This window comes from Meles meles, chromosome 2, assembly GCF_922984935.1.
Source record: "Meles meles chromosome 2, mMelMel3.1 paternal haplotype, whole genome shotgun sequence".
NCBI lineage: Eukaryota > Metazoa > Chordata > Mammalia > Carnivora > Mustelidae > Meles > Meles meles.
The window spans coordinates 58,161,153-58,188,056 of NC_060067.1; the positions used below are offsets into that span (position 1 = coordinate 58,161,153).

Consider the following 26,904-nt stretch of genomic DNA (forward strand, 5'->3'; position numbering starts at 1 on the left):
TGAGCCACCCAGGTGCCTTGAGACCACTTTTTAAAAGCTGTTTATTATTTCTTATTATGAGCTATTCAGCTTTATAGGAGAAAAATAATTAACTTTAAACTTTGTACTGTCTTCCTTTAAAGACCAGTGTCTCTAACTGCTGTGGTCCAGTCAAGCCACTGAGTTCCTGAACTGCCACTGTTGTTAATTTGAAATCTGTAGGGATGGCTCAAGATAATTTATGATTTTAAAAAAAATTAGTTTAAATCAATTTTTTTTTTCAGTCAAAATATAAGGGGATGTATGCATTAAATCTCCCTTGGGGCTTGGGGTTTTGATAATTTTTTTTAAAAGAATTTTTTATTTGAGAGAGATGAGAACAAGTGAGCATGAGCAGGGGGAGGGGTACAGGGAGAAGGAGAGAGAGAATCCCAAGTAGACTCCCTGCTGAGCTTGGAGCCTGATGCAGGGTATGATCCCATGATCCTGAGATCATAACCTGAGCCAAATTCAAGACTTAGATGCTCAACTGACTGACTAACCCACCTGCCCTGATAAGTTTTTTTTTAATAGATCAGTTTCTTCTTTTAAATATGCAGTTACAAAACTTTAAAATGTCCCTTTCTAGTCTTTGCTAGTCAGCAGTCCTTTATGGAATATATAAGTTTTTCCATAGTTTTTAAAAATCTCAATTAATAATTTATATACTTTTACTTAACTTCCTAATTTTCCTGTACCTACACAATCATGTTAATTTTTTTAACTAAATTTATTGTATTGTTAGTCTCTTGACATCCCTTTTAAGATAGACTGTTCCAGTTTTCACAGTTTTGCTGTTTTAATATTGCTTTACATATTGTATAGAAAAATGATGTTCCCAGTTTTGTTCTTGATATTTTTCAGCTCTGCCATTGTAATTTTAGCTAACTTCTCCTTTTATCTATTTATATTAATGTTTTTATTCTTCTAGGATGTGCCATTAGGTTTTCATTTTTACTGACATGTAATTCACTTACTGTTACGATCATCCTTTTGAAGTATACGTATCAGTGATTTCAGTAGATTTATAAGGTTGGCAGGCATCACCACTGATTCAGAAACATTATATCATACCATAAGGAAACCCTCTACTCTTTAGCAATTACTCCTTATCCTCTTTGCCCTGGGCCCCTGGCAACTACTAATCTGCTTTCTGTCTCTATGCCTATTCTGCCTACTTTGGATATTCATATAAATAGAATCATATAGTATGTGGCTTTTGTGTCTGGCTTTTTTCACTTAGCATAATGTTTTCAAGGTTCATTCATGTGATAACAATATGAGTACTTTATGGCTTTATAATGTATGTTTATCCATTCATTTTAATTAGTTGGAATTTGGGTTGTTTCCACTTTTTGGTTATTATGAATGACGCTGCTATGAATATTTGTTTGCAAGTTATGTGAACATATTTTTTCAGTTCTCTTGGGTGTACACTTAGGAGAGGAAGTGTTGGGTCAAATGCAAATGCTAATGGTAACTCTGAGGAACTGCCAAAATGGGTCAGTAATTTTTTTGATAATTTTTATTTAGATAACCTGTAGGAGAATGAAGATGACAATTCCAAGATTCAGTACTACTTCTAAGAATTGAGTTGCTGTAATATTCTTATAAAGAGAAACTTCATAGACTTGTTTATGGAATGTCCTTGAGATTTTCCTAATGAAATTAGGAAAAACGTAGGAAGTTTTTCTCAGTTAAATGTATTGCTACCTAAGGATGAGGTTAGTTACCATGTTTTATAGAAATTCTTGAATTTCCTCATTACCAAATTGAAAGATTTGTTAATAGTGGTCCAGTGAGCCATAGGAATACATAAATTTTCATAGAATAATATATTCTAATTGTTGGATTTCTTCTCCTACAGGGTTTTGACTCTGGGAGGAGGGCTGCCTTATTTGGAGCACCTTAATCTCTCTGGTTGTCTTACTGTAACTGGTGCAGGCCTGCAGGATTTGGTTTCAGCATGTCCTTCTCTAAATGATGAATACTTTTACTACTGTGACAACATTAACGGTAATGCCTTTTAATAATGAGATAATTTTGAAGGAATGGATTTAAAATTTTTTTGACAGTTCTCATGGTTCTTGGGTTTTCTGTTTAATTTTATAGATTTCTAATTCCCAAACATTTTTACTTTCAGAGAATTCTTTACATTTGATAAAATTTAAAAATCATGTATGTTTTCATTAATTAGCTTCTATAAAGGTAAGTTTTTTTTTTCAGATAGGTCTTTCAAGTATATATTCTGCCATATTTTTGAGCTATGTAAAATGGCAAGTTGTAAGAATACTAAAATTCTTTTTTTTTTTTTTTTTTTTAAGACTCTATTTATTTGTTAGAGGGAGAGGGAGAAGCAGACTCCCTGCTGAGCAGGGAGTCCAATGCAGGTCTTGATCCCAGGACCCTGAGACCATGACCTGAGCCAAAGGCAGATGCTTAACCAACTGAACCACCTCGGCTCCCCTAGCAATATTAAAGTTCTTATAAAATTTTGGGAAATTCTTCTAGAGTGATACAGCATTCATGAACAATTTAGAGGTATTGATGTTCTAGATATACCAATTTCTTATGGATGATGACTCAGATTTCTTGTAACATGACTCTAAAAAAAAGTGCAGTTGAGAAGGGAGGACTTTGGTAATGTGAACTTCTTGGGGATCCTGGGTCTGGTTTCAAATCAGTCTCATGGAAGATTGAGGTGGGGGAGTGGTATTGGGGAAGAGGCTGAGATGCCTAAGACATTACTAAAATTCCTATATTATTTTGGAGATTGATTGCTGAACCTACTTAAAACAATCATTGGATAAATATTTATTGATTGTTTTGTTTCTTAAACCTATCCTTACCCTGCAGTGGGCTTGTTGCATATGTTTTTTTCAAGGTACATTCAGGGCCCTTTTGGGCTTTTGATAGTCACTGGTAGAAACTGAAATTTCTAGAGGCATAAAAAGCTCCTCAGTTATTAGTAAGCAAATCAGTTCCCTGTATTTATAACTGGGAAAAACATTTACATGGTTCAGATTCTACTATGCACCTGTCTTTTTACACCATATGCTGTTCTCTTTGAAAGCCCAAGTTATCTTAAGATGACAAGAAAATCACCTGAGTTTCTCTCAGGGAGAACAGTTGAAAGGAACCAGGAAGACTGGAGGAATGGTCTCTTTAATGACATACCTGTAGGCAGAGAAGTTAGCAAATTGCTATTTCTGAGTGATTAGGTTTTCCTTAAATACATATAAAGAGACAGGAGATCACGGCTCTTTTATTTCTGCCATAACATGGGTGATAACGGGAGATGACCTCCCTTGTTCTTGAAGTCGCAACACTAAGGAGGAGGATTTCTTTGCTCTCTCGCTTTCAGCATATAATCCAGGAATGGTGAAAATGAATGTCATTTTAGTTGCAACCTGCTAAGCATACAAAACCAGTTTGATTGCTTCCATGAACCATTTGCTGCTTTTGTAGATGCAGTGAATTTGAGATGGGAATTTTCTTTTTTTTAAATGTGCAGTTATGTCATTGTAGGTGCAATGTTTTACTTCCTAAGGCTTAAGGACATGTCATGAAAAGTAACTAGTAGGCAGTTATTTTTATAAGAAAAACATCTTATTTGTATGTTGCACTTAAATTGTCTACAGTTGATTTCAGCATAGGTTTTGCTTGTGGGAATATCACAACTGAATTTGTTAGATTTGTTTTTGGGTATATAGATGTTACAGGGTGGGGGAGATTGGATTTCATCTCATTTTTATGATTTGTCTACTTGTTTTGCTTGTGTAATTTTGAAAACTTCTTGAAATAATTTAGGTGATGGGATAGAGTTAAATACCTGAAATCTTTTGCATCTTGTTAGGATGTTAGAATTCATTTCATCTTAACTGGTTTTGAATATATAAATATTAACGTGTTCCAAAGGAGCTGCTGCATTCCTTTTGTTGAATGTGATTTTTTCTTGATAAATGAGTGGTAATTTTCAATAAATGAATTTTAATGAAGATATCTGACTTTGAGAGATTTGAAAGGAAATTGACAGTACTTGTATAATCCAATATTAAGTCTCCTTTCACAGCTTCTTAAAACATGATTTTGGGGAAATGGAAATCCTTAACTTTGTAGGGTGATTTGTCATATTAACTTATGTTCTAAAGTTCCACAGCCAGTTGCTCTTAAAGCAATGCTCTGATGGCATTTTTTTTTCCTTAAAAGGATATGTGGACAACCTAGAAAGTGTTAGAATGAAGTTGCATTGTATCCAGTTTTGCAAGATGATACGATTGATCCAGTAACTTTTACTACAGCTCAATATGTACAATAAATATTTAATGACTGCTTATGGGGCCCCCTTTTTATTTTTTCTGAAAATGGTTAATATGTTTTATACATGGTCTTAGAATAATAGGGAGCGTAGTTAGGTGACAAACTATATCTTAAATATTTGGGTAACATTTAAGTAAAAATGTATTTGTTAAAAAAAGCTTCATATAGTTAGCTACTAGATTATTAATTAAAATAAGTAAATACTGATAAACAATATGCATTAACTAAATAATGAGTGATAAATAAAGCAGAATGACCTGTTTCCTAAGAGATTTTGGAGAAGATAAGTTAGTATCAGATATTCAAATATTATCTGCTGTGATCAAGATACTATACTAAACACTGATTAAAAATGCCAGTTTTATTCTTCTGAATGATTCCTCATGACATTTAAATTTGTGATTTGATTGAGAAAGTTGAAGATTTAAACCTAAAAGAAGGCTTCTTTGCCATTACATTTAAAAACTTCTTTGTCATTTAAGAAGTGTTAAGTGGAATTGCATAGTTTTGGAGCTCTGAGGAACACTTGAACAATGATAGCAAATAAACTTTTTGTACTGATTTTGCATTTCATTGTCTGTATAATTTATGAATTAAGATAGATTAGCTCATAGTTCTGGAGGTGACAAAGTCTCAGATGATTTGCTCTCTTATGTTTCTAATTTAAGTTAAAGAGGAATTAAAGGTAAGTGAAGGTAAGTGCAGATATACAGCATAAATAATATACTTAAAATCCAGGGAAAACAAATCAATCAATAATACAAATTTGGGAAAATAACTATAGTTAACAATATGGCTCTTTTTATCTAATATTTTAAAAATTTTTTTTATCTTTAACATGCATTTAAAATTTTTATTTAATGATTATGCCAATTTTATTTTCCTATTTTCTTTATTATTGTTTAACTTAGCCCTCAGCCCTCATGTATTACAGCCATTTGAATTCTTTGTTCTATATTGAGATAGACATTTGCTGATGATGAGTCAAATATTTAAAGGGAATGGCTTTTTGAGTTGTCAGTGTCTATGGAAGCACAGCTGTCTGCTTGAGATACTTGGCAAAATAACATATGAGATATCTTAGTCGTGTTTCTGTATAATGCTGCCTCACTTTCTGTTGTCCATTTATTCCCTTTTCTGAACAGTCCTTCTACGATGCTTAAGAGTCTCACGGTTAACATTGCTTACAATTTTCATGCTTTGGAAATTGCCGTTCTCTCCTGTTTTCTAAATTATGAGACTAACATAAATTAAAAACAGTGGTTTTCTTCCCTTTTGCTTTGCCCCAGGCCTTTAATAGAATAAAATCTCCTCATAGATGACCTTACTTTCATGACTATGAGGATCAGATACCTGGTCTGTAATTGACCTTAAATGGGATTGTAGTTTTGAGATAGTATCATAGTTACTCTCTAAGTCCTCATAGGTTTCTCCAGATAGATCCTACTTTCTGATTTGAAAACAGTGATGTATTAATTTCCTCTCTTCACTCTCTACTTAAACCTCAGATATTCTGGTGCATATTTGAAGGAGGGGGTACATTTTATATCAGTGTGAGGAATTTGTTTTGTGATGTTAATAAGGAGATGCTGACAGATAAGCAGGATTGGGTTACTTTCAACCTAATAGGGGACACATAATTTTATTCCTACACTTTTCTTCCTCTGATCCCTATTACCATCCTTTAGACTTTGAGATCAAAAGAGTGACCAGAGAGGCCAGGCTGGACCTGAGGTTACCGAGTGAGCCTGTCTTCTGGGGGGGGGGGTGGCGGCGGGGATGGTGACTAGCTGTATGTATTTGGAAAGATAGGGATCTCTAGATAGTTTCCTTGATCTTATTGGCTCCTTTGAGGCTCCCATATATTTCCCGTGTTAAAACTAACAGCATACGTCACTTTCATTGCTTTCAGCCATCACTTAGGATTTTTCCCAGGTTGTTGTTGAATTCAGTGTAAAGTTTCTTCCTTACTTTTCTGTTCTTTTAAAAAACAGGAATATAGAAATTTTAAAGTATTTTAAGGGAGTTTTAGTTGGAAAATTGTCTAATGTCTCCATGTCTTTTTCCTCTTACTTCTCCCTTTTTAAAAAATTTGGAGTAGAATTACATACTGAGAAATAGATTTTTGCAAAATCCACCAGTTCAGGCATTTCATCACAGGGACTGAGTGTCAGGCAGAGCAGTTAGGTAGTGAGGCGGGGGATTAGGTCTTGAAGAGAAGCTCTAGGTGATTGTCAGGCAGAACAGGAACCAGTATTTAAAGGGTACAGAAAGACAAGCTTAGAAGAGGTGGCATGGAGGGTTGAATAGTGTGGAAGGAAAGCTGAAGATACGTTCAGAAGGAAGACCTGGTCAAAGGCTGACGGTGGGAGAGTTTCAAACTATAGAATTCCTTATCAGGACATTTCTATATGATATGTACTAGGACATTTCACTTTGATTTTGGTTAAGATGACTAACCTGGAGTCTTATTTTAAGGGAAATTGATAACAAATAGTACTTTGTGAATTGTTTAAATATTTGACACATTCAACTTTGCCTTTTTAAAATAGGACAGATTTTAATTTTGGTTAAATAAAAATGAGTTTGTGGTAATTCAGTTTTATATTTGAAATGTTTTAGACTTTTTTTTATGGAAAATTTTAAATATATAAACATGGAATAATAAAGCCTCATGTATTATTTGCTTTGGCAGTTATAAAAGTGTGGCTGATCTTCTTTCATTGCTCACTCCCATACCTGCTCCCCATATCCCAGGCATCACATCTATTTTAAAATTAAACATACATTTTTGAAAATAAGTGAAGTCCTAACCTATTGAATTCTCACATATGCTTGTTAAGTTCATTAGTTTCTTTTTTTTACTTAAAGATATATATATGTATTATCATTTCTTTATTGAAATACATGAACGTTATACTTCATTGATTGTATATCCTAAGAAGTATGCCTGTAACGTTTCGTGTGTGACATGTCAGGAATACAAGGGAAAATTCTGGGAAATAAGTGTTTTGTGTGTTTCATTGCAAGTAGCCATTTCCTTATGTTGGTATTAGCACAGATGCCTTCTTTTGCAGCAGACTGCTGCTTTAAAAAAACAAAACTAAGCTTATTTAAAAATAGTTTTCTGGGTCAAACTAGATATTAATCCAGAGTACTATGCTTTTTCAGTTATCATTTTGACATAGTCTATAAAATGACATTTCATGTACTTCTTGTATGGGATCTTTATATTTCACAAATGCAAGGATTTTGGTTCTAATCGATGAGTAGAGAACGAATTAACTGCTCTTTGTTCATGGTACAGACACACTGAAAGGCTTCCGTATAGTTAAAGCATCCTTTTGCACATTGCCTGCCTTTATGAAAACTGTGATTCATTCAGAGAACGTAATGTTTGTTTATTGGCCATGATACTACTGCTTTGATATTTCCTAATTCTCAGCTGTGTTCCCTAATGGCTCTTTTATGTAGTGTCTGGGCAGCATAACGTGAATGGGATAAAATGTCAGTTATTCCACAGTGTTGCGTTCTTCTTTTATAATTGAATCATAATTTTCATTATGTCTTAGGTATGTTTATTTAGCTATTCATTCATTATATACTTAATTCTGGAAGATAATTTCATTTAACCCTAGCCATTTTGGCTGCAGCTGTTAAAGATATGGAAGACATATTCAGTTTATGTCTATATAGTTTAAGTTTTGACTGTAATGTTTTTGTAATTGCTCTATACTGGATCCTTTAGCTGATCTACAGAAAGGGCTGTTTTTGTCTTAATTATATTCAAGGAAGGATGTTCTGAGTGTAAGAAATCTGTTGTTAAGTTAGCTTGGCAGTCTTGCTTCTGTGGGTTATCTTTTTATTTTCGTTTTTATTTTGTAAGATTCATTGCTGAAAAATTATTTCTTTACCTTCTTCTTTCATTTAACTTTTGGACCAGTTAAAGTAGAGCTGCTGTTGGTTTATTTGTGCTTAATTTTTATTTATTAATTGGGACATTTACTTCTAAGTTATACATGTATTGCTAGTTTAAAAAAAAGTCAGATGTCTTAGCTCTTTCATGTGATGTCTAAGAAATTTCCTCCTTTCACACTTCTCTGTTTTTATACAGGTCCTCATGCTGATACCGCCAGCGGATGCCAGAATTTGCAGTGTGGTTTTCGAGCCTGCTGCCGCTCTGGCGAATGACCCTTGACTCCTGACCTTTGTCTACTTCATTTAGCTGAGCAGGCTTCCTTTCATGCACTTTACTTACAGCACATTTCTTGTGTTAACCATCCCTTTTTGAGTGTGACTTGTTTTGGCCCCATTTCTTCAGCCTCAGAAATCTTAATTTACCAGTCAATTGTACAGTGTTGTTTCTCTTGCAAATCATATTTTTGTTTTAGAAAGGGATTAGATCTTTCCGTAAGGGTGAGAACAGTTTTATCAGTTTTCTTTTAAATGGAATGCTTTGAAAAGAATGTCACTAATGCCATGCCATTTAAAGTATTTTTTAGATTAATTTGAGTTTTAAAGTCAGTGGGGTTATTGATTCTCTTTATATATAAACACTGTACCAAGCTTTGCAGATCTTTTCAAACATACATTTTTGAAGTTTTATTTTCAAAGATCGCACATTTTGAAAACCAGTCTTTTTTCCATGTTTCCTTTGTTTGAGCAATTCTCAGAGGGCCAATTCAAACATACCCACATACAAGAGTCTTTAGGATAATAGAATAAATTGGCTTCTTGGTGTTAGCTCAGTGAGCTAGCAAAGTACCAATGTATTTGTATTTGCTTTCTTCAAATACTCCTGGTTCCTACCACTGTCCCTAAATTGTCAAATTTGGGAGGGATTTTTAAAAATTCCACAATCATTTGAAGATATGTATCAATAAAATCTACTTTGAGGACTTTACCAAATAATTTTTTTGGTGTTTTGATTTCATTAGAAATCTCAATTCAGGTTTATGTTAGTGTAAAATAGGACTAAATATTTTTCTTTGAGCTCCCTTGAAATCATGATCCTGGCAATTTTAGAAAGATACCTAATTTTGTTGAGCTGAATTGTCTTTTTTGAAATTAATTGTGCAGTAGTCAGAGTTTGAATGTGTATTGCCTATCTTCGTTGCTGTGTGAAGAGACAGTGGGGGGGGGGGACCTGTCATTCAGATATCATATATTGAATCAGTTTTATGTAATGCTCTATATAATTTTATGTCCTGAAGAGAAGAGTCAGCAGCATGCCGTCTACTTTAGGAAATTCGTGCAAGGCAGTGGAAGAGGAATTAATCTTGTAGTCTTGTTACTTGTGTTCCACGTATTCTTTTGTTTGTTTTATGGAGGGATAGGAGGAGTCACCCATCCAAGTACTAAATGGGCCCAGCCCTGCTTAGCTTCCAAGATCAGATGAGATTGGGCATGTTCAGGGTGGTATGGCTGTAGAGGAGGGGTAAGAGGGGGAGGAGTAGGAAAGGTACAAACTACAGGTAAGCAGGTTTCAGTTCAGGCTAAGAGAAAACTTTGAGACAGAGCTGTGTAAAGATGAAGGAAGACTCATTTGAAGAAAACATGAATAGGGAGAATCCATCCATGTTTTCAGTCTCACTAATACTTGAATTAAACACTCCAAGGGAGGGGCGCCTGGATGGCTCAGTGGGTTAAAGCCTCTGCCTTCGGCTCAGGTCATGATCCCAGGGTCCTGGGATGGAGCCCCGCATCGGGCTCTCTGCTCCGCAGGGAGCCTGCTTCCTCCTCTCTCTCTCTCTGCCTGCCTCTCTGCCTAGTTGTGATTTCTCTCTGTCAAATAAATAAAATATTAAAAACCAAAAAACAAACAAAAACCACTCCAAGGGAGACTAAGTCTGGGGTGGGGGTGCCATTCTAATGGCTCTCTCTGAAGTGTTGGCTCCTGTCACAGTTGACACTTGCACAACATTTTCTTGCATGTAGGACAAGGCAGCTGTGTGAGCGACTTTCTTACCTTTTGAGCTTGTGCCTCTTAGGTTTAAGTAGTTGTGGCTTTTGTGGCACTGTGAGACCCAGCCTCCTTAAAAAAAGTCTGGCCTAAGCACCACATAAGAAGTGAATTCTTGATTTCCCTTGGATAATGTGAAAGGAAATCTAAGCTTAGTGAGCACTTACGGGGTCTGAAGTTTTATTTTGTCAGGTTGATTCTCTTGTAGTTACTGTGTTTTTATTTCCTAAAGTGTTTAATAAAGTTGATTTGAAAAGCTTACATCAGGGACTATTTCAAGAAAACAAATTACAAGAATTCTTCTGAGTAAGCCCATCCAGCTCCATACTTCGTCTTACCTGTATTTACATGAATCATAAGTAAAATTACTCACCTGGACTCCTGGCCCTTAGTCATCAAGTGAGGACTCAAGTTTTTCCTCCATTTAGTCACAAAACAGTATAATATTTTGGGGGAGAAATCTTGATAATGATTCAATGTTTCAGGAGTTGACATAAATGTTACCCCTTTACATTAACTAATTTGAGCAGGGTTTCCAGAGGAGTACCAGGTGATTGAGGTTCCTCCCTTTTGCTTTGTGCAGTGGTGCTTGATATTAGCGAACCATTCAGTATGACCCGGTGTCCTCAGACTACACTCACTTTGGTGTGTCAGCACATTGTCCTTGAGACTCACGGTTTTTCTACTCTTCCTCTCTAGTTGCATGGGGGAGATTGACACCCATTTAATTTTTATACATTAAAGTCAGAGTATAGTTAGTATTTGATGAAACACTATAAATACTTGGTTTAAATTTACCTTGGGTTTTATGATCGATTTAATGAGTTTTCGGAACTTCATTCTTAGACTAAAATGTAAGTTATGCGAACTGCCATGGGGTACCTGACAGATGTAAGGTACTCAGCGCTGGGCAGTGTTCTAAGTACCTATATTTACATATACTGACTTGTTGAAACAGTGGGAGGAAGTAATGTGATCATTCTGATCCTACTTGTGAGGAAAAGAAGTAGCAGAGGTTAAGTAACTTGTCTATGGATACCTTGTAATCCTGGTAATGACTGTTACAGGTCAGTCCTTGAACTCTCCCTTGACAAAGAATTCATAGTTGAGGTATCAGAGGCATGCAAACACATAACTATAATATAATCGGATAGAAGAAGGCATAAGGGAATAAAGTAAAAGGTGAATGTTTTCCTTAATTTGGTCCCTCTGGCTTTATGTTTTGTTTTTTAAAAAGTGAGATCAGATTCTAGCTATATCACGAGTTCTCAGCTGGAGTCAGTTTATCCCATAGAGGACATTAGACAATGTCTGGAAACATTTTAGTCGTCAAAATTTGGCAGAGGGAAAGTATGCCACTGACATCTAGTGGGGAGAGGTCAGGGATGCTGCTAAACATCCTCTAATGAACAGGTCAGCTCTCCACCAAAAAAAAAAAAGGCCTAAAATGTCAGTAGTGTTTCTGTTAAGAAATCCTGCTTTATGTACTTCTGTTTTGTGTACATCTTCTATGTCAGCACATACATTTAATACCTTTTAATGGCTTAGTATAGTAGTACCTGTGTTTGTCTTAGTCTGTTTAGGCTGCCGTAACAGAATACCATACACTGGGTGGCTTAAACAACCAACATTTATTTCTCCTATATTTGGAGGCTGGGAAGTCAAGGGATAAGGTGTTGGCAGATCTGGTTTCTGGTGAGAGCTCTTTTTCTCATTTGCAGAGGGCCATCTTCTTATTGTATCCAGACATGGCCTAAAGAAAGGAAGCAAATTCTCTCCTGGCTCTTCTTAGAGTGGCATTCATCCCAACACAGGGCCTCCCAAAAGACCAGTCTCCAAATACCATTACATAGTCGGGTTTTAAGAGGAATTTTGTGGGGGAGACAAACATTTAGGCCATAGCAATGTCTTAATTTTTTAAATGACTTCCCTTTTGGTGAATGTTTAAACATACTCCTCCGTGCCAATACCATATTGTTTCAATAGGAGTATGTGTGTGTATATATGGGTACGTCGTGTACACGTGCATGTTTGCTCAGTATTTCTATAGGACAAGGTCTTTTTTTAAAGATTTTATTTATTTGACATCACAAGTAGAGAGGCAGGAAGAGAGAGAGGGGGAAACAGGCTCCCTGCCGAGCAGGGAGCCTGATGTGGGGCCCAGATCCCAGGGTCCTGGGACCACGACCTGAGCCGAAGGCAGAGGCCCCAACACACTGAGCCACCCAGGTGCCCCTATAGGATAAGGTCTTAACAGGTATTTGGTGTTAAAATTTTTATATTGCAAAGTTGTTCCTTCCCCCAGAGAAATTGTGTTGTTTTGCTGGGTCTTGAAAGTATGCTGGGTATTCTGCTGGGCAGGCAAAGAAGGAGGGCATTCCAAATAGAAGGTAAATAGAAAGGCATAGAGTTAGGGAGCTGTCAGTGTGAGGGGGAACTCTGGGTAGCTTTGGTTAAATGTGGGGTTAGAGTGGCAAGAGGCAAGGCCGACTACTAAATAATACTTATTTTGAAAATGATAATTTTATTTCGTTACTTACAAATGATTTGTTCTGATGTCAATATCACAAAAATATTCTCATACCTTAATTACAGTTTTTACATGATACAAAAAATACACAATGAAAAAATTACCTGTTGCGTATAAGGGAGGCAACATAAATCCAAACAGACAAAACATTTTTGGGGTATGGGTGGATATATACAGCTAAAGCAAATTCAACATTAGGAACATCAATATTATGTACTCCGGTGCTGTACACTGCTTCAATTAAAGGCTTCAGTTCAGAATAGGGCATGTGCAGGGGAAATCCAGAGAACTGAAGGGAAAAAAAAACAAGATTTGTAGTCATTTGTGAAGCTTGAAGATTTCATTGTATTTTTTTCTCCGTGCTTAAACATATGCAATTCTTAATATTCTTGTCTTCTTTTTGCATCTCAAAGTCATTTATTTAGTTCTGCTTTTCTATTCAGCTATGTATTAGCAATACAGAAAATGGAGAGGGGCCACATGTCTTTTTTGTTCAGTTGCTAGCGTATTGACTTGGTGTATAAGACAGATGTTAGCACCCAGCCTCCCTCCACTATTCCCTTCCCTCTCCCTGATAGTCCCTAGTTTGCATAGTAACCCACATAATTCTAGGGATCTGGATTAATCTGAATCAACATATTCTGTCCCCATGACCACAGTGACTGATCTATGGGGATGGGCATGTGATCAAAGTGAATCTCAGGAAACTTGCTAGGAATGATGGTACACAGATGCGCTCTCCTGCTTTGGACAGTCTGTGTGCAGACGTGAGTCCTGCCTGAAGCTCTTCCATGGAACCATTTGGTTCCATGAAAAAAGTGAGCGTGAGGACGGTGCCATCACACAGAGGAGGACAAGTTGGAAGACTTACAGAAGAGTGGTACAGCTCTGACAGCTACTCACCTTTGACTTTTACTTAAATAAACCCATACTTTTTATTGCTCAAATCTGTTTGAATTATTACTAGAAGACATTCTAGCTGAAAACCTAGTTGTTTTAAGATTTATTCATTTATTTTAGAGAGAGACCAAGTGGAAGATGGGCAGAGGGAGAGAATCTTCAGACAGACTCCCTACTGAGCGCAGAACCCAACTTGGGGTGGGGATTGGGGGGTCGATCCCAGGACTGGGCAATCAAGACCTGAGCTGAAACCAAGAGTCAGACTCAACTGACTGAGCCACCCAGGCACCCCTGAAAACCTAGTTTTAGTAAATAGAATTAAATGTCCAACTTAACTTCATGCTGTTTAGCCAACAAGACTTACTATATTAATTTGAGACTGCTTTCTAGGTTTTATTATCCACATAGCACTACTGACAGACAATGGTGAGGACATACCTAATGAGAATTTTTCTTAGCATTGACAAGCAGTTAGTATAAAATCATCTTAAAACTGATCAAGAGTGGTGTTGGTTTCACCTTTATGCACAGTTGAGTCTAATATGATTTAGCCAGATGTTTTAATTATATTTAATACTCTTGCAATGCATTTTATTAAAGATACTTTTTATTCCATAGTCTAAGAGCATTTTCAGTTTATAGAGGCATTTTGCTGTTTAATAGCTTAGTTACTGAGATGAACTTTGAATCATATCTTTCACTCTATGCGACTACATCTATGTACTGTGGAGAGTGAAGTCGTTACTTTCTCTAAAAATCCATTACCATGCAATTTCCAATTTGAAATGAAATCCACAGGCTCAGTTTAGAGCAACTGGTACTTACCCGGTAGTCTCCCAACTGTTTGAGCAGCTCTGCTCTGTGGTCATCTTCTACGTCTTCTCCTCGACTTCTTTCTAACACCGGCAAGAAGTGCCGTAGAGCGGAGGTACAGTACCTGTTCCATCTAGTCAGATGGCGTGGCCTCCAGTCCATGATTTTTTCTTTTAGTATTTTTTCAATCCTGTTTATAAAAAAGAAGCTCTATTTTTTGCAGCTGTGGCTTTTTTTTTTTTTTTAAAGACTTTATTTCACAGAGATCACAAGCAGGCAGAGAGGGGAGGAAGCAGGCTCCCCACCAAGCAGAGATCCCGACTCGGGGCTCGATCCCAGGACCCTGGGATCATGACCCAAGCCGAAGGCAGAGGCCTCAACCCACTGAGCCACCCAGGCACCCCAGCTGTGGCTTTTGTAAACAAAGATAGAGTTTGTATGCAGTGGGGATTCAGGCAGAGTTGTCATTCACTAGGCATAGTTCATGTTGAAAGCCTTAAATATATTTTTTTCTAAAGATTTTTATTTATTTATTTGACAGAGACAATGAGAGAGGGAACATGAGCAGGGGGGGTGGGAGAGGGAGAAGAAGACTTCCCACTAGCAGGGAGCCTGATGTGGGGCTTGATTCCAGGAGCCTGGGATCATGAGCTGGAGGTGGATGTTTAATGACTGAGCCAACCAGGCACCCTGAAAGCCTTAAATATTTGTAGGTCTTTTAACGCTGTGTATTGATTCTTTACCATGTGCTGTGACTTCTGTTTATGAGGATTATTTTTCTGAATTTCCTTAACCCTGTTCTTAGGATATCCATCATTACTAAGCTTTACATCCTATAGATTCAATACCTATCATATTAACTACAAAGCAGGATATCAAAAATTAAGTTGCAAACACAGAATAAAGGAAAATAGCTAACATTTACTGACCTTTCATTTAGCAGGTACTATGTAAAATGCTTTCTATTGATTTTTATTTAATCCTAACTGTGACTGTGAGGGGCATACTGTCCCAATTTTACTTACATGGGGACAGTATGAGGCAAGATGATGACTTGAAAATGGCAGGAGGAAAAAAAAAAGAAAATGGCAGGGGAAACTCCTGTTTGAGTTGAAACCCTGGCAATTCTAAGGCCTCTTGGGTATCCCAAACCAAATGCACAGGTTTAGGGGACCCAGCTAGCTCCCCACTGCTTAATAGCTATAGGATCCTCTTCTCATTTGGCACGTTATACATATTTTTTTTTTTTTATTTGATACAGAAATCACAAGCAGGCAGAGAGGCAGGCAGAGAGAGAGGAGGAAGCAGGCTCCCTGCAGAGCAAAGAGCCCGATGCGGGGCTCGATCCCAAGACCCTGAGATCTTGACCTGAGCCGAAGGCAGAGGCCTTAACCCACTGAGCCACCCAGGCGCCCCACGTTATACATATTTTTGTTCTGGTTTTCAAGATGATCTGAGCAAGAGTATGGTTGAATTGCCATGTGCTTCATTAGTATTGGATAAATAAATAATGTGTGTCTAATAGTATCCTGAACCTATCAGAAGAAACAAAAACTTTGGGGGGAATTAGTTGTCTAAGTAGGGATCTCCAGTATGGCTTTATTTAAAACTTGAAATTGAAAGTAAATTGGAGTCTTCTAGTAATAATACCTTAGAAAGGGTCACATTTATTCTTGAGTATTTGACATGCTGCTCTTTAACACAGCTTGATACAGTAGAAAGGGCACACAGACTTTGAAATCAGAAAGATCTGACTGGGCTCAGAAGCCTCCTCTGACACTGAACGAGTACGTTGAGCCCTTTGAACCTTGGTTTCCATGTTTGCAAAACCGGAAGAGTAAAGTTTCGTTTTACAGTGTGTTAAGAATTACAGGGACTCTTACCGGCTTTCTCCATGTGTTAGGTTTATAAACTAGCTGAGGCTCAGTAAGCCACTAACTGGACAAAAGAGGCATGTTTAATTAAGGTGAGGCTAATGGTAAGTCTGAACAAGACCCATAATATGATGCTGAGCTCTCATCTGAGGCGAAGTTTTGGGAGAACTACCATCATTGCTGGAGGTCACTTGTGTTTGTTCCATGCCACGCTGATACGAAGACCTCCCTTTGAGCTATGGGATTTAGAGATCACATCTGTATTTGGTATCTGTCTGTGAACATGAATTAAATTTAATTGCTCAAATTATTGATCCAGGCTGGGAACTGCTTAGTTTGGTATTACACTCCCAGTGACAGATTGCATGTGGATTTATGGGTATCATATGACCTGTCTTGTAGCTCAGCTGCGGCCGCTTTGTCTGTGCGCTGGTAAATTAGTTCTTCTGGCTATAAAAGAGAAAATAGTTCAGAAATTCTAGAAATGACTTACACTTAATTTAAATAGCTATCCATTCTTTTCTAAATCTTTTAAAAAATGATGAAATCTGAGACATTCCTTCAGATACAGAGGATAGTATTACGGATACCAGTGTACCCATGACCCACCATAAGCACAATACCACAAATAAATTATACTGCTGTGTAGTTCTTAATTTCTTCTCTTTCCTTTTTCATCACAGAAGTAGCTATGACGTGAATTTATTTTTTAGCACTTTCAACATGTACCTACTGTGTGCCAGGCACTTTTATAGGTGATAGGAATATATCCGCGAATAAAAATTCCTGCCCTCCCAGTGTTTATATCATAGTTGGTGGAGATAGGCAAGTTAATAAAATGTATTTATGATCTAGTTACAGATTTATGTTCCCTCAAACATTGTTTTGTTTTGGTTTGGGTGTTTTCTAAACTTTTTGTAATTTTTTTTTTTTTTTTTTTGTAATTCAAGTTTAGTTGACAATGTTACATTAGTTATTTCAGGTATGCAAAGTAGTGATTTGACAAGTCTATGTAATAGTTTTATGCTGTGAATAGGTACCTTTTCTTTTTTCCTTTAATACTATATTTAGAGATAATAACATCCACACCTTTAGAGTGCTAAGATTTATTAATGTTGATTCATTTGTGTAACTATTATAAAATATTCCGTTATGTACTCTACATAATTTGTCCCTTCTGTAATTACAGTTCTTTGGGTATTATAAACAATTTTTAAAAAAGATTTTATCTATTTATTTGACAGAGATAGCACAAGTAGGCAGAATGGCAGGCAGAGGGAGAGGGAGAAGCAGGCACTCCACAGAGCAGGAAGCCCGATGCGGGACTTGATCCCAGCACCCCTGGACCCTGACCTGAGCCGAAGGCAGCTGCTCAACTGACTGAGCCACCCAGGCGCCCATAAACAATGTTTCTATGGAAAATCTTGTATATGTTACCTTGTACACACGGAAGAATTTCTGTAGGGCACTGTTTTTAACCTTTTTTTTTTTTTTTTGAAAGGTCTGGATCACAGTAAAATATATATGTATTATACACTCAGTATACACACACACACACACATATAGCTAACAAATTAAGTTTTAGTAAACAGTTTTCATGCTTACTACTTAAAAGTAATCTTTTCATGCTTACTACTTACCACTGGCTATGACCCTCTGGATCATGCCCTGTGATTTGATTTCATGTTTTAATAGCAGTCATGAAATTTAGTTATTAATTTAGTGAATTGAGACCAGCATTTAAGAAATTAAATAGAATATATTTTGAGGTACTTTATGTCACGAGGCTTATTATATCAAAACTTAATATTTATATACTGATTCATGATATGGTGGTAATTTCTTACCGTGAGTTGGGCTCAACTAAGTTTGAAAAACATTATTTTTGACTGAATATCTAGCAGTAGAATTAAGGGTCAAAAAATATCTGGCTACCCAGTATAATGATTTCAAATCCCTTACTTTGTCTAATTTTTTATTTTTTTTAAGAGAGGGAAGGAGAGAGGGGGTGGGGATGAAGGGGGGGCAGAAGGAGAGGGAGAGAGAGAATTTTAACTAAGCAGGCTCCACACCTAGTGTGGCACCCTACCCAGGGCTCTATCTCACAACCCTAGGATCATGCCCCAAGCTAAAATCAAAAGACACTTAACTGACTGAGCTACCCAGGCGCCCCCTTTGTCTACATTGTTAATAAAAGGATTATATACCTGAACACTAGAAAGGCCAGGATATGGAAGGCTTCTTGAAAAGAAAGATCTCCATAGCTTGGGCTTGGTGATGTCAAAATTTATCCGTAGTGGGGAGTCATATCGTTGAATATTAAACCAAATCTAAAAAAGATAAGACTACGTTAGTATATATGGTGGCAGATATATATATATATGCGCGTGTATGTGCATGTATGTATAGAGGAAGCCGACAGCCAGAGGACAGGATGCACTTTTTTTTTTTTTGGCCTATTTTGATTTGTAAAACCAGCATGCATTTTACAGTCAGAGGCAGCATAAAATGGTTATTGACCACTTTTTCATATTTTTACATCTGAAGTTGAGGTACCCCTCACTACTGATTATAGGTTGACAAAATAAGATAGTTCTAATAAGAAAAAACTTTTTAAGGAGAAGATAGACAAGGCTTTTCCTTTCTCAGTGGCTTTTCTCTATTCTTCCTAGCCTCATAATTTCGTTACGTATCTACGTCTTTGCTTCCAGAGCACTCTGCAGTCTCTAAATAGCACCTTTCTTGTTGAGGCATGCAGCATATTGGTTCTGGAATCAGGCCCCTTGTATTTGAATTCTGTCTCCAACATTTACTAATGGTGTGACCTTGGATGATTTTTTTCTTTTTTTTTTAGACTTTATGTACTTATTTTTCAGAGAGAGGGGGGTAGAGAGGGAACGCAAGTGGCGGGGTGGGGGGAGCAGCAGGCAGAGGGAGAAGCAGGCTCCCGGCTGAGCAAGGAACCCAATGTGAGATTTTGTCCCATGACCTGAGCCGAAGGCAGACGCTTAACTGAAAGCCACCCATACATCCCTTGGGTGGTTCATTTAACTTCTTTGTACCTCATTTTCCTCCTCTATGAAAGTGGGTAATAGTACCCACCTCAAGGTTGCTGAGGTAGATTAGTTAATTCACCTCTTAGAACAATGCCTGGTACATCGTAGGTGCTCAGTAATTGTTAGCTAATTTATTGCTGTTATTAATTGCCTATCCACCTGCCTCCTCACTAGATATGGCAATGTCTGGAGGACATTTGCCATGTGTGTTATTCACCACTGTATCTTTAGCATTTAGCATAGCTTCTGGCATACAGTAGGCATATTGAACGACGTATGCATTAGTGGTAAATTTGTCCATTCCACAAATTTTCAAGTATCTACTATGTTTAGAGCCAATTTCAGTCACTGGAGATAAAGTAATGAATGAAACAAAGTTCCTGCCCTTACGCAGGAGCTCGTGAGAAGAGTGTGAACAAATAAGTAAATATATGGGATTTCAGATGATGTTACATGATGTAGTAGATTGTGTCACTGACCTCAATTCTTCACCTCTTCATATATCTACACTCTGCCATGTTACTTTGCAGTTCTTCCCACTAAACTTGGTGAAATAGATTTCCCTGCTCCTTGCTGTTTGGTCAGTAGAATGGGACAGAAGTGTTTGTGTGTAACTTCTGAGTCTAAGCTTAAGATGCTTTGTGTGTTCCTGCTTGCCTTTTTGGGCTTCTTCCAAGTCCCAGAATAAACACACATGAAGCTGAGCTGTCCCGATGACCCAGAGATTCATAAGAATGACTATTTGAGGCCATTTAGTTTGGGGATGGGTTTTTACTGTCTTTACGGTGGCAACAGCCAGCTGTACAAGGGCTGTGGAGAAAACATGGGAAGACATGAAATTTCAGGGTGTGCAGGGAAATTCTTGCTGGAAAGATGACATTTGATCAGAAATGCAAGAAATGAGAGAGAAATTTATGAAGATATCCAGTAAGGGGAAAGGTCATCTATGCAGAGGAGACAGCAAATGCAAAATCTGTTTGATGTGTTGAGGATCAGTGAGGAAGATGGTAGCTTTAGAGGAATGAGCAAATTACAGCAGGTAAGAGATGACATCAGTGGAGGATGGGGAGTGGTGGTGGGATGGCTCTCAGGTCATAAAAGGCCTTGTGGATTTTTTTTTTTTTTAAGATTTTTTTTTTTTTTTAAATTTATTTGACAGAGAGAGATCACAAGTAGGCAGAGAGGCAGGCAGAGAGAGTGAGAGGGAAGCAGGCTCCCTTCAGAGCAGAGAGCCCGACGCGGGACTCGATCCCAGGACCCTGAGATCATGACCTGAGCCGAAGGCAGCAGCTTAAACCACTTATTTTAAAGACTTGGATTTTAGAGTGAGCTAGGAAGACACTGGAATATATTAAGCAGAGGGGTGACATAGTCTGTCTCATTTTCACACTAATACTCTCTGCTGTTCTGAGACTAGACCCAAGGTGGTAAGGGCAAATACTGAAGTCTCCAGGCGGGAGGCTATTTGAAATAATCCAGGTAAGAGCTGCAGTCGTGTGGATCAAATAGTAACAGTGAAACTGGTGAGCTATGGTCAGATTCTGGATATACTGTGAAGCCCACAGGATTTGCTGATGAATAGGATGTGGGAGAAAGAAAGGAATCAAAGTGACTGCAAGGATTTTGGCCCCAGAAACTGGACTGATGGAATTTCCCTTTACTAGATCAGAAAGACTGCAAAAGGAAAATGGGAATTCAAGTTTGGGTACGTTAAGTTTGAGTTGTAGGTCTGGCATCTACATGAAGATGATGAGTAGGCAATTGGATATTTGAGTCTGAAGTTCTGGGAACTAGGTGAGCTAGAGATATACATTTGGGGATTATCAGCATATATATGTTCTTAGGGAGGAGGTATAGATCGAAAAGATGTTTGATGAACTTTGAGGATCTGATTTTTCAAATTTGGAGAAATAATGAAAAAGCAGCAATGGATGCAGAAAAGGGGAAGCCACTGAGGTTAGGGAGGCTTTGGTACTTGGAATTCAAATCAAATTGTTTTAAGAAGGCAAGGTCTTTAAGAACTACAGTTTGACTGTAGGGCAGGAGATGTACAGAAAAGTAGTGGGAAATAGTGCTGCAAAAAGTTGAGGTCCGATTATACAGGACTTTGAAATCTGAGGTGAGAAATTTGTTCTTAAATCTGTATACTTTTGAGCCATAGAATGATGAAGCCAGTTTCAGGAATTTAATCTGTTATCAGCGTACCAAATAATTGGTTGAGTTGGAGAGATTTAGTTGGTTATTTATAGTTAATTCGGGGTTGAAACAATGATGGCATGGCCTGGGAAACAACAGGTAGAATCTATATGATTTGGTATCTGTTAATATGATTGAGGTAGGAGGAAGTAAGGGAGAGAGAAAAATCAAAGACAGTTCTGAGGAGTGAGTCTAGGTAACTGACATCATAGAAACAGAAAGCCAGGAGGAGGAACTGGTTTTGGAGGCAAGGGGGAAATGACTTGAGTTTTGGATGGCCAAGTTTTAGATTTATGTTTAAAGATTTATTACATATATATGTAAATATATATATGTAAGAATATATATATGTATATATTTATTTATTTAAGAGAGAGAGTGCGTACTTGTGCATGAGTAGTGGGGAGGGGCATAGGGTGAGGGAGGGAAAGAATCTTTGAGCAGACTCCCTATCCCCACTGAGGACCTTGAGATCATGCCCCGAGCCGAAACTGAGAGTCACCTGCCCAACGGACTGAGCCACCCAGGTGCTCCCAAGTTTGAGATTTTGATAAAGCCCTTGGGTGTCTCGCAGAGAGGTGAAAATTCAGGATCCAAAGGTAGATTCTGGGGCTAGTGACAGGATTAGAACTTCTCTGCCAGGATAGCCTATATAGAGTTACAGTTAATAATAATAGGTGTGGGGCGCCTGGGTGGCTCAGTGGTTTAGGCCACTGCCTTCGGCTCAGGTCATGATCTCAGGGTCCTGGGATCGAGTCCCGCATCAGGCTCTCTGCTCGGCAGGGAGCCTGCTTCCCTCTCACTCTCTCTGCTTGCCTCTCTGCCTACTTGTGATCTCTCTCTGTCAAATAAATAAATTAAAAAAAAAATCTTTAAAAAAAAAATAATAATAGGTGTGGTCCTGCAAGAAATCTAAATATAGAATCTTCAGAACATAGACCTTTTTTTTTAATTTAGTTTACTTTATTCTTTTTTTTAGTGGTCTCCAAACAGTTTTTTATTAACATGTAATGCTTTATTTGTTTCATGGGTAGAGGTCTGTGATTCATCAGTCTTATACAATTCACAGCACTCACCATAGCTCGTACCCTCCCCAATGTCCCTCACCCAGCCACCGTATTCCTCCCATCCCCCTCCACTCCAGCAACCTTGACTTTGAAGCGGTGGGAAGAAGTGCCAGTGAAAGAAACCTAAGAAACTCTTGCAGAGAAAATGAAAACCAAATAGTTCTTTATCTGTAAACCAAGGTGAGGGAAAGTGTTTGTTTTCATGAAGATGGTGTGAGTCGTGTCATGTACCGCAGAAAAGGTGAAGAGAACGAAGGTGAGAGTAAACCATTGGATTTATTTATCCATTAGCAAAATAATGGTACTTCTTAGAGTTGAATTTCTATAGGATGGTGGGGGGGGGGGAAGAACTAAATTATTAAAAGGGTTAAAGTCTGAGTTTTCTGGGAACATAGAAGCAGGGGATATAATTAGTAATTGAAGAATTCTTGAAGCAAAGGAAGGAGAGGCAGTGGTAGTTTAGGGTGTATCTGGGTTGGCAGAAGCATACAAGCACACCTCTGAGATATTGTGGTTTGGTTCCAGACCACTGCAATAAAGTGAGTATCATAATAAAGGCAAATGAATATTTGGTTTTCCAGTGCATATAAAAGTTATGTTTACAGTATACTTTAACCTATTAAGTGCACAATAGCATTATGCCTAAAGAAATAATCTACATACCTTAATTAAAAATATGTTGCTAAATATGCTAACCATCATCTGGGCTTTCAGTGAATTATCATCACTGATAACAATCACCATAACAAATATAATAATAATGAAAAAGTTTGAAATGTTGCAAGAATTACCAAAACATGACACAGAAACATATAGACACAAAGTGAGCAAATGCTGTTGGAAAATGGCATCGACTGACTTGCCTGGCACAGAGTTGGCACTGACGTTTAATTTGTAAGAAAACACAGTATCTGTGAATATAATGAAGCATAACAAAATGAGATATGCCTGTATTTTGGGATCGTTGGACTTCTGAGCATATCAATAGATAGAGAAAGAAAAAAAAAATAGGGGCAAGTTGTAATAATGAGTAGAGAGACATGTCTTGTAGTAAGAGTGGAAAGCAAAACATAGGTAGAAAGGGGAGATACTTATTTCTTGGCAAAGGAGCACAGGAGAAGAATGGCTGACAATCCAGAGAGGCTATGTGGTGGAGCAGAGGGCAGTGGAGGTTTTAGAGCACAGTATCAGACCAGCTAGTGAGGGTAAGGTCCTCTACCAGGAGAGGCCAAGGCTTAGAGCAGCTTTGGAACAGCTGCCATGATGGATGCCCAACATCATGAGCTGTTGTTGTGCTTCTTGTTAGTAAGGAGGGGTGGTCTTTCTCACGAAACCTGGGCATTACGTAATTAGTCAACCACACAGTAATTGTTTTGAGGACTAATAATAATTTTGACAGAGAATGGAGTTCTTTGAGGGTTTTCTCAATGCCTGTTAACTCTGCTTGATTACAAATGGCCTTAACATGGTTCTTTAAACATAGGAGGAGCTTAGCAGTTCACTCATGATTACGATAATGCTTTTTTATTTATTTATTTATTATTTATTTATTTATTTATTTATTTATTTGACAGAGAGAGATCACAAGTAGACAGAGAGGCAGGCAGAGAGAGAGAGAGAGGGAAGCAGGCTCCCTGCTGAGCAGAGAGCCCGATGCGGGACTCGATCCCAGGACCCCGAGATCATGACCTGAGCCGAAGGCAGCGGCTTAACCCACTGAGCCACCCAGGCGCCCCTACGATAATGCTTTTAATTAAAAAAGTAATGAACATGAGAATGGCATTCCACAGTGCTCTTCAAACTTGCAATTAATAATAGTTGCCATTTGCTGAAGACCTATGAAAGACAGGTACTTTGTTGGGTGCTTGGCATATATTTTCTCTTATTTTAGCAGTTACCGTAAAGGGTAGACTACCCTAAAAGGTAGATTTATGAGAGAACAAGAGCATGTGAATGGGCAGGGGTAGAGGGAGGGTGGGAGAGAATCTGGAGTTTGACACACCGCTTGATCTCATGACTCTAAGACCATGACCTGAGCCGAAAGCAATAGATGCTAAACTGGCTGAGCCACCAACGCCCTTAGACTAGTGGTCTTTAAAGTAGGTTGCACTCACCAGAGATATGAGGAGGAAATACTAGATCTTTTTTTTTTTTTTAAAGAACTTATTTATTTGACAGAGAAAGAGATCACAAATAGGCAGAGTGGCAGGCAAAGAGAGAGGGGGAAGTAGGCTCCCCACTGAGCAGAGAGCCTGATGCGGGGCTCAATCCCAGGACCCTGAGATCATGACCTGAACCAAAGGCAAAGGCTGAACCCACTGAGCCATCCAGGTACCCCAATTTAGATCTTCTAATTCCTTTTTTAGTTTTTTTCTCTGTATAATAATATATTGATACACAAATGAAATATATAATTTATAAACAAAAATAATACATTGTGGATGCATGCTCAAGTGTTTTTTTTCCTGATGTCCATGAAGATTGAAAATTAAGGGATGGAAACACACACACAAGTGGAAGCAAAAAGAAACTGGGGTAGCTCTACTTGTATTGGAGAAAATAGACTTTAAAACAAAGACTGTCACAAGAGACAAAGAGGAATACTACATAATGATAAAAGGGACAATCCAAAAAGAGAATTATAACAATTGTAAATATCTATGCACCCAGGATAGGAGTACCTTAATACTTAAAGCAACTGCTAACAGACATAAAGGAAAAAATAGACAGTAATACAATAATAGTAGGGGAGTTTAACACAATACTTACATCAATGGATAGATCATCCAGACAGAAAATCAACAAGGAAACAATGCTTTGAATGACATGTTAAACCAGATGGACCTAACAGATAGATATAGATACACTATTCCATTCCAAAACAGCAGGAACATTTTAGGTGCATGTGGAACTTTCTCCAGGATAGAACATGTATTAGGTCACAAAGTAAGTCTTAATAAATTCAAAAAGACTGAGATCAAATGATGCATCTTTTTTGACCACAATGGTTATGAAACTAGAAATTAATCACAAGAAAAATTTTGGAAAGAACACAAATAGGTGGAGGCTAAATAACATTATTAAATAATGAATGGTTGAACCAAGACATCAAAGAGTAAATTTTAAAAAAATACAGGAAGACAAATGAAAAAAATCTTTGTGGTGCAGTAAGAGCTATTCTAAGAGGGGTGTTTATAGCAGTAAAGGCCTACCTTAAGAAACATCTTTAATAAACAACCTAACCTTACTCCTAAAGGAGCTAGAAAGAGAAGAACCAAAAAAGCCCAAAGCCCGTAGAAGGAAGGAAATAAGAATAGAGCAGAAAAAATGAAATAGAGACCAAAAAACCCCAGAAAAGATCAATGTAACCAAGAACTGGTTCTCTGAAAAGATAAAAAATTTGTAAATCTTTAGCCAGACCCATAGGAGAAAAAAAAAAAAAAAAAAGAAAAAAAAGGACTCAAAATCAGAAATGAAAGAAATAATAATTGATCACAGAAATACAAATGATTTTAAGAGAATATTATGAAAAACTATATATACCAACAAACTGGGCAACCTAGAAGAAATAGATAAATTCCTAAATATAACTTAAAACTGACTTCAGAAGAAATAGAAACTTTGAACAGACCAATTACAAACAATGAAATTGAATCAGTAATAAAAAAAAAAACTCCCAACATGGGGTGCCTGGGCGGCTCAGTGGGTTAAAGCCTCTGCCTTCGGCTCAGGTCATGATCCCAGAGTCCTGGGATGGAGCCCCGCATCGGGCTCTCTGCTCTGCAGGGAGCCTGCTTCCTCCTCTCTCTCTGCCTGCCTCTCTGCCTAGTTGTGATTTCTCTCTGTCAAATAAATAAAATATTTAAAAAAAAACAACAAAACTCCCAACATGGGGTGCCTGGGTGGCTCAGTGGGTTAAAGCCTCTGCCTTTGGCTCAGGTCATGATCCCAGCATCCTGGGATTGAGCCCTGCATCACATCGGGCTCTCTGCTAGGAGCCTGCTTTCCCCTCTCTCTCTGCCTGCCTCTCTGCCTACTTGTGATCTCTGTCTGTCAAATAAATAAAAACAAAAAACAAAAAACAAAGACTCCTAACAAAATTTCAGGACCAGATGGCTTCACAGGTGAATTCTACCAAACATTTAAAGAAAAGTTAATACCTATTCTT

The 26,904-nt window shown here is 37.7% G+C and overlaps 2 protein-coding genes across 5 annotated transcripts in view; one reads left to right on the top strand and one right to left on the bottom strand.

Annotated features, from left to right (window-relative positions):
• The window catches only part of FBXL5 (F-box and leucine rich repeat protein 5), a 43,162-nt gene extending 33,916 nt beyond the window's left edge, over positions 1–9,246 (top strand). The window contains exons 10-11 of the mRNA XM_045997223.1: positions 1,886–2,034; positions 8,453–9,246. Of these exons, the coding sequence (XP_045853179.1) occupies positions 1,886–2,034; positions 8,453–8,529 (226 nt within the window). The 3' untranslated portion in view covers positions 8,530–9,246. The remainder of the gene's footprint in view (positions 1–1,885; positions 2,035–8,452) is intronic.
• Positions 9,247–12,530: 3,284 nt separating this feature from the next.
• The window catches only part of CC2D2A (coiled-coil and C2 domain containing 2A), a 135,245-nt gene continuing 120,871 nt past the window's right edge, over positions 12,531–26,904 (bottom strand). For all 4 annotated transcript variants that reach the window (XM_045998083.1, XM_045998084.1, XM_045998081.1 and 1 more), the window contains 4 exons: positions 18,625–18,747; positions 16,809–16,867; positions 14,556–14,733; positions 12,531–13,119 (listed from right to left, as the gene is read on the bottom strand). In XM_045998083.1, coding sequence (XP_045854039.1) covers positions 12,931–13,119; positions 14,556–14,733; positions 16,809–16,867; positions 18,625–18,747 — 549 coding nt within the window. In that variant the 3' untranslated portion in view covers positions 12,531–12,930. The remainder of the gene's footprint in view (positions 13,120–14,555; positions 14,734–16,808; positions 16,868–18,624; positions 18,748–26,904) is intronic.